This window comes from Mesoplodon bidens, assembly GCF_964165515.1.
Source record: "Mesoplodon bidens genome assembly, chromosome: 6".
Lineage (NCBI taxonomy): Eukaryota > Metazoa > Chordata > Mammalia > Artiodactyla > Ziphiidae > Mesoplodon > Mesoplodon bidens.
Window position 1 is genome coordinate 104,249,382 of NC_138162.1, and position 8,161 is coordinate 104,257,542.

Consider the following 8,161-nt stretch of genomic DNA (forward strand, 5'->3'; position numbering starts at 1 on the left):
TTTAGTTCTCTAGCAGTAGAATACTACTTTTTCTTTCTTTCTTTCCACCACTCTGACCAAGCCATCCTTTGTGAAATCTCTGCCTTCCTTGGATTTCTTAACCTCAGCTCTGCATCCTTTATAAATCTCCAGGTTTTCTCCCCTGCCCCGCCTCTGAGCGGAGACAGGATAGGAGATTTCAGGATCTGGAGGGGGTGATATCTTCTCTGCGTTTTGTGTCTGTACACCAGGACAATCAGTACCAACTAGACTGGATCAAATGCAAAAGCTTCCCAAACTGGCTTTAAACTTGTCCCTCCTAAGGGCACCAGGTACTCAGGAAAGTCGACACTGCCATCTAGTGGACATCTGTAGCAATATCACATGGGATGGAGCTCTTGGCTTAGACTCTCTCTTGGGACAGTCCCTGGACCGTGAAACTATTTGGTCCAAACTCTTCACTCCTTAAGAACAAGTGGATTAAGGGTGAAGGCGAGAGTCTTGTCCCATGGGACAGCATTATACTCTTCCCTAGAGGATTAGGCTCCTGCCCTGCTCCTGTCCTGAGTTACAACCACTGAGGCTTACGTTTCCTCTGCTTGTCCTGCCTGTCCAGGGGTGTGACCCAGCCCAAGGGTTTCCGGTGGGGAGGGCTGACGTGAGCGTGTGTGCACGTGCATGTGCATGCGTGTGCATGTGTGCCAGGCTCGGGAGGATTGAGGGAGAGGACACCCAGAAGGCCTCTTCGTGACTTGCTGGCTTAGCCTCCCAGAGGAAAGGATGTTTGTCACGGTTACACACACAACAGCCTGTCAAAGCTTCATGTCCTCAGCCTCATAAATTGAGACATATCACCACTTATCTGTTCCTTGATAGTGAAAGTCAGTTAAAGAAAGAAAAATCTCGGGAATTCCCTGGCAGTCCAGAGGTTAGGACTCAGCACTCTCACTGCTGGGGCCCCCGGTTTGATCCCTGGTCGGAGAAACAAGATCCTGCAAGCCCTGAGGTGCTGCCAGAGGAAAAAAAAAGAAAGAAAGAAAGAAAAATCTTCCCCTCTGCTTCCTAGTAGTCTGCGCAGCTCCCCACCCTAGAACCTGTTATCTAGTTATACCTGTGTTGACAGCCCCCAGGCTGGACCGACAGAAGGGAGGAGCCCTCTGTGGACTCTCCCTGCCACGATGAACAGAGGGGACCAGAAGGCTGGCCACAGAGTGCATGTGGTCACATCCCGACCATGATCCTTCTGTCTCCACACATGTGTGGCCCGAGTCCTGGACACATCACAGTCCTTGTGCCTAGGCTGACACTGACACCTCTGACTAAAACACGCAGACAAAGCAAGGGTCACCCTCCACCCCTGACACTTTGGGGGCTCAGCCTAGAGTCAAGGAAAAAAGAAACATTGACCAGGACTCTGGAACAGCTTCCCCAGCAGCTGCAGCCCCATTTCCCACTCCCCAGCGCCCTTCCCCAGGTTTACCACATCCCCAAGCCAAGGGAAGCTTCCAGAACAAGATGGTACCAATCATTTCCCAGCAAAAGGAATAGTTATTTACAATTCTTAAAATGTTTCTATTTTTTATTTCCTACAATTCGGGGCAAACTTCTGAGCGAGTGTCATATTGCAATGCCCAAGAGTCAAGGGCACTGACCTCTGCTTGTTTAGCCTACGTGAGAGGCGCTGCCTGTTACGAACCAGGTCCCTCCCCATCCAGGTCAGTCTGAAAGCCCAGCCACTCTGCACCTTGAGAAACAACTCCCCACAGGCCCCTCTCTCCTCCTTCTCTCTGCCGACTCTAAAGCACACCCTGGCTGGTCGCCACATTGACTGAGGAGCCAGGCTCAGGGGCCCAGGAGAGGGAGAGGCCCCGGCGGAGCAGCCCCTGAGCCCCACCAAAGCTCCCGCCCGCAGCCCTCCTACCCACCCCAACCTCCTTCAAGGCAGCGGGGCTGCTCTAAAGAAGGCACATGCTTATGGCAACGGCCATCTGGTACCACCAAAGCAAACCCAGCTGGCTCTGCATGTGGCTTTATGTCACCCAGATGAGCAAACCCAGAGGGAAGCCAAGACCCATGACACTCCCATCCAGCCAGGCTGGCTCACTCACGTCCAAGGCCTCAGGGAACTTGACGATCGGCTCGGCCCAGTAGGTGATCTTCTGTCTGTAGTTGTTGCATTCTGGAACAACCATGCAGCTGAGGTTCCCCAACTCTGGGTAGAAAACCTTAAGGCCCCTATGGAGAGAGGGAGGCGGTTGGCTCATGTCAGGATCTTAGGGGAGCCCGGGGTGCGTAAGGCTTCAGTCTGACCTGTGTAGCCTAAGAGTTACTTGACCACTTGTGCCTCAGTTTCTCTACCTGTAAAATAGGGACACTAATAATACCTATTTGTAGGGTCGGTAAGAGGAGTAAAATGGTGATTCGTGTTTACAACAGAGCCTGGCAGGTCATCAGGGGTCAGAAAGTATTCATTACTGTCAGTGTTTACTTCTCAAAAAATATATACATCCAGAGGTAAACCTGGTCAGTGTCTTTAAAGTAGGACTGGGCGTATAAGAACAATATATTCACATTGCTTTTCTGGAATGTTCTTATTACATAAAGAAAGGTTTAGCAAGTTAGCACAGGCTTCTTCATGGGCACAGACTTCCCTGGCCCCTAAATAATCAAGATTCTCTCCATACCTGCAAATCTCACCAGTAATTGAATAACCCACTTCTTTGGGTGATGCATTGCCCCTACCCTATGCTCTCAATCTGCCATTCATTGTGCTTTCAAAATGCAAATATCTCGGGCTTCCCTGGTGGCGCAGTGGTTGAGAGTCCGCCTGCCGATGCAGGGGACACGGGTTCGTGTCCTGGTCCGGGAAGATCCCACATGCTGCGGAGTGGCTAGGCCCGTGAGCCATGGCCTCTGAGCCTGCGTGTCTGGAGCCTGTGCTCTGCAACGGGAGAGGCCACAACAGTGAGAGGCCCGCGTACGGAAAAAAAAAAAAAAAAGCAAATATCTCTCCAGGGGTAAAACATCTAGTCACTAAGTCTGTGGTGTGCATCCATTTATCTACTTTCTCCCTGAGAAGCCCTGAACTGCACAAGTGCCCTGAGAACTGGGCTTGCCGTGCAGGCTGATCCCACACCTTCACCAGGGTTAGACTTAAGAGCTCACTTGTATTTGAAACTCAGGGATGGAAGCCAGGCTTTCAAATAGGTACAGGAAAAGCATCTCTGTGTCAACTTTTTTTTTTTTTCGCTTGTCCTTCTTCCCTATCCTACTGTCACTTTTTGTCACCAAGGCCTGGGGTCATTTGGTTAAGATGATTCACTCAGCCTTTCCAAAAGCCCAGCGTGGCAGACCAGCTCCACAGTGGCCAGTGGTCACCCGGAGCTGGCCACGCTTCCTGCTGGGGGTGATGCCTGAAGGGGACCCCTGAGAATGTCACTGGGAGAGTAGATCTGGAGGGGACCTCCCGAGGTCAGGACCCGGGAGAAGTACAGGGATCACTTCCCACTGGAGAGTCCCACATTCCCCCTCCCACCACCCCACCCCTTGCAGTGGTTCCTGAGGTCCTGCCTTGGGCAGAGGTAGCCCGAGTCTGCAGACCTGGCAGACACAGGATGCTTCCTCAGACCGGCACCCCAAAGGCCAGGACTCAGGCCCCTTGAAGCAGGACTATTCACTGAAGCCAGTTGAACTCCTTGCAAGTTTACAGTAGTGCCTTTCCAATGGCATAGTTTTAATAGCTCTTAAATAAGTTTTAGAGGATGGGTTTTCATTTCTCATCACGGCAGCATTTTAAGGACTTTTTGGTTTGTTTCTGCCACAACTCCCTGCCACTGTAGCTATCGAGATCAAAGGCTGAGAGAGGGGACCCTCTATTGGCAGAGAGATGGAGATTCAGCCCACAGCCCGGAACTGGGAGAGGCAAGGGGTGGGGAGGAGGGAAACTGAGGACCAGAGGGGCCTTCCCCAGGGAACAAAAGTGCCTCCTCTTTTTATCTCAGTAGAACTGCTACAAATGTTAAAACAGTTAAGCAAAATCACCGAGTTGACATTTGGTGAGTGGGCCTAAAGCCCCAGAGAGTGCCTTGATAGGGTACATGCCAGGGGACCAGGAGTGAGGTCTGTCCCCCCAGGCCCCCGTCATGCCCACGGAGCGCTGCCTGCCCAGGGATGGAAGCCCACATGTTGCCTGCAAGTCACATCCTTCAGATGAAACTGCAGCCCCAGCCAACAGCTGGACTTCAGCCTCCTGAGAGCCTGGGCCAGAGGTGCCCAGCTGGGCCACGTGCAGAGAAACCGAGGCGATAAACGTGTGCTGCTGCTAGGTTTGGGGTACTGTGCTGTAGGCAATAAGAGAAGGGCTGCATAGTCTTGTCTGCACTTCCCTGTGACTGGATGGCCACAGAAGTCCCTTCAGCATGGTAAGAACCAGATCAGGTATGAAAAAGGCTCCGAATCCCAGCTGCCCAAAAGCGAGGGAGACCAAAAGGCCCGTGGAGGGAAGGCAGCCTTCACAGAGGCGCCTGGGGACCCGGGGGGCACCCCACCCTCTGCTGCGTGGTTCTCAGTGTGGGTCTGTCTCCAACTGACTCTTCTCGAAGGCGGGGGCCCAGAACAAAGCCCCTAAGGAGGAACTGAAGGATGGGAGGTGGATACCCAGAGAAGAAAGAGCAGCGGGTGAAGGCGGGGGGCATGACCTCTGTGTCCAAACAGCTGAAGGACCCTCCAGAGGAAGAGAGACTAGATTTGTTCTATGCAGTGCCTGGGGGCAAAACTAGGAAGCATGGGGTGAAGTGAAAGAAAGGCAGCCCCCGCCTTGACATAAAGGTGTTCCCTCTGAAGGGGGAAGCTTTTCAGCACAGAAGAGAGAGCTGTGGGAGGAAGGTTCTGGTCCCTGGGAGAGTCCACTGAGGCCACCAGTGCGGGGGCAGCAGGGAGGGGGGTGTTGAGTAGATTCACCCATTGGGTCCGGGTTGGACGACTATGGTTCTTTCACTTCTGAGGCCGAGCCTAGGGTTCTGGCTCTCAGAGTTTTTGTCAGTCTAGTCTGGCTTTCTCAGGAGGGGGTCAGGTATTATTCTGGAAGAACTTTTCTCTTAACAATGTTTCCCCACTGCTTCTCACAGCACAAAAAATTCCTCCCTTATAGATTAATATCTTTAGGTATTGAGTCCTAACTTCAAGAATTCCCTATTAGACTCTAACAATACCCGTGAGAGGAGGTGCTTTTCCGGGGGGGAGTCTCTTGATGAAGTCAGAAGCCTGAGCTGAGCAGGGCTCTTGGGGAGGGGGCTCCAGCATACTGATCTCTCCTCTGGGGTCTGATATGTCCTTGATGTGTTCTCATTCAGTGATGATCTTTTACAAACAAAAGCTTCCCTTGTGCAATGATGATTTACAATCAAAAGCCATTGTCCTAGCATGCAGGCTTAGTGCTGTAAGTCCATGTTTCTCAAACTGGGGATCTGCTGGTGTCTTCTAAGAAGTCCTGAGAATGACTCCTGCAATGGACTGAAAAATTGTTATGTTGAAATCCCAGCCCGCAGTGAGATGGAATTAGGAAGTGGGGCCATTGGGAGGTGCTTAGGTCATGAGGGTGGAACCCTCATGAATGGGATTAGCACCCTTTTAAAAGAGTCCCCAGAGAGCTCTCTCACCCCTTCCACTCTGTGGGAAACAGCAAGAAGATGGCCGTCTATGAGTCAGGAAGCAGGTTCTCACCAGACACAGAATCTGCTGGTACCTTGATCTTGGACTTCTCAACCTCCAGAGTGCTGGGAAATAATTTTTTGTTCTTTATAAGCCACCCAGTCTGTGGCATTGTGTTATAGCAGCGCAGATAGACTAAGAGAGCTCCCCTTTACTTGAGATGCTCTGGGCCCTGGAGGAAGGTGAGCAGCTGAAGGTGGGTGGGGAAAGAGCATGAGTGTAGTCAGACGAGGGGGGCTGAATCCTAGCTCTGCCACTTGTCAGGTGTGTGAGCACTGTGGGCAAGTTATTTAATCTCTGGGGATTCCTCATCTGCAAAATGGGGTTGATAACACCTACTTGGTGGGTTATGTTAACAATGAAGTAAGTCAAAGATTTAAAATCACCAGCAGAATTCCTGGCATGTACCAGGCGCCCCAGAGCTCCGCATGTGCCACAGGCCACCAGGTTGCCCGTGTGTGGATGTCTGCAGGGCTGAGCCTGGGGCAGCTGGGGTGCAAGCTGGTCTCCTCCAGGGACCGTACACATGTGACATGTTCTACGTGTTCCACAGTGAACATATACAGATGCTCTGTATGGGGCTGTTGATCATAGCCCGGCCTGGCCTCGCCCTGGGCCTGTTGTCATCCCCAGCTTGCGGGGCTTGACTTGCCTGCCAGAGGGAAAGGCCTGTCCGCCCCTGGGATGGTCCCACTCAGCAGAGCACCCAGAGCATTGGTGCCCACATGGCAGGGGCAGCCGTTCCCTCCTGCCCCACGCAAAACTGCACCCAGGACTGCTTCACCAGAGTTTAAAAATGTATTGATAGGAACAAAATCAGTGTCTATTTTTTTTGGGGGGGTGGAATTCAACTATCTAACTTTTTTTTTTTTTTTTTTTTTTTTTTTTTTTGCGGTACACAGGCCTCTCACTGCTGTGGCCTCTCCCGTTGCGGAGCACAGGCTCTGGACGCACAGGCTCAGCGGCCATGGCTCACCGGTCCAGCCGCTCCATGGCATGTGGGATCTTCCCAGACCGGGGCACGAACCCGTGTCCCCTGCATCGGTAGGCAGACTCTCAACCACTGTGCCACCAGGGAAGCCCTATCTAACTTTTTAAGGGAAAACATTTTTCTTTCTAAAAGTCGTGTCTGTAAGAATTCAAATGTACTCAGGGAGACAAAGTAAGGGGTGATAGTCCTTGACCCGCTCTCACTTCTGATGGCCTCAGTGGGATGCCAGTGCCCTCGGCCACCAGGCTGGCAGAGGGTGTTGGCAGCAATGTGGCCTGGGCAGCCCTCAGGATGGCCCATGACTCCAGGACAATGAAGACTGGCTTTTCTGACCCACAGTGGGTGAGGAGAGAGCTGACCTCCGACGCAGAGGGGGAGAAGCTTGCACCGTTGGAAGGGACACAGCCAGCCTCCCACACCCAGCTTTTTCTTTGAACGACGTCCAGTGGTCACACTCCTGCCTGTCCTGACACTCCCGGGGCCTTGTTAGAGAAAAGGAAACAAACAACCACCTCTCACAGGGAGGGTCTCATCCCACACCGTGTGTCAAATGCCACTTTTCTTTAAAATGTCACTTTGTTGGGGGGAAGGAGCCTTCAAGGCTGTAGGCAGGGATGGTCTCTCTTGGGCTCCCTCCGGTTTGGAGGCCCCAGGGGGAGCCGGCCAGATCCGTGTGCCCTCCCGACCCTGGAAGAACCGCCCTCTGGACGGACGGCCCGGGCCTGTCTCAGAGTCCTTTCCTGGATGCCGTCCTCCAGCCAGGTGGTCCCAGAGCTGACTCATGCTCTGCCTGTCCACAGAGGCCGCCTTGTGAGGCAGTGGCCCTCAGTTCCCGGAGCCCTCCTCCCTCTGCCCTCTGGGGTAGGGGGGCCGCCCAGCCTTACTTGCAGAGGACAGCGTCGTTGTCAGGCAGGGCCTCGTACACGCACGGGTCCTTGTCCCCCTCGTCTCCGGTGACCACCATCGTGAGGCCCAGGAGCAGGGCTGCCACGGCCAGCCTCATGGTCCAGCTCTTGGGCACCTGGAATGGAAGGAGCCCGTAGTGCTGCTGGCCCTCTGCAGGGGGCACCCTTCCCACCCTGCAGCCCCCAACCCCGGGGACCCACCTGGTGGGACAGAGCCCTCTGCTCAGCAGGGAGAAAGGTGGGCGCAGCCTGGGCTCCGGCAGCTAATCCGCCACCGGACACAAGTACCTTGGGAGGCCCTGGGCCTCCTCCCAGCTGGACTCAACGGACAGTCGCGGCCGAGGCCCCGCCTCCATCAGAGCAGGGCTGTGCCGTCACACTGTCCCGCTGCCAGGGCACAGAGCAGGCTGCAGAGCGGGAGGGTTTATACAAGCCTCTTGCGAGGCCCTCGTCCTGCGCACACACACACCCCCCCAAGTTGCCCCGTGCGCGGTCAGTTGGCTGCGGGCCAGCCCGCTCCTTTGGCTTTAAGGCAAACCCTGGGAGGCTGGTGACCCCCGGCTTCGGGTTCTGGGGG

General features: G+C 54.0%; 1 protein-coding gene across 1 annotated transcript in view; it reads right to left on the reverse strand.

The window, feature by feature from the left end:
• PEBP4 (phosphatidylethanolamine binding protein 4) overlaps positions 1 to 7,697 on the reverse strand; it is a 212,119-nt gene extending 204,422 nt beyond the window's left edge. The window contains exons 1-2 of the mRNA XM_081238057.1: positions 7,564 to 7,697; positions 2,088 to 2,214 (exon numbers count right to left, since the gene is read on the reverse strand). Of these exons, the coding sequence (XP_081094183.1) occupies positions 2,088 to 2,214; positions 7,564 to 7,682 (246 nt within the window). The 5' untranslated portion in view covers positions 7,683 to 7,697. The remainder of the gene's footprint in view (positions 1 to 2,087; positions 2,215 to 7,563) is intronic.
• Positions 7,698 to 8,161: the final 464 nt, after the last annotated feature.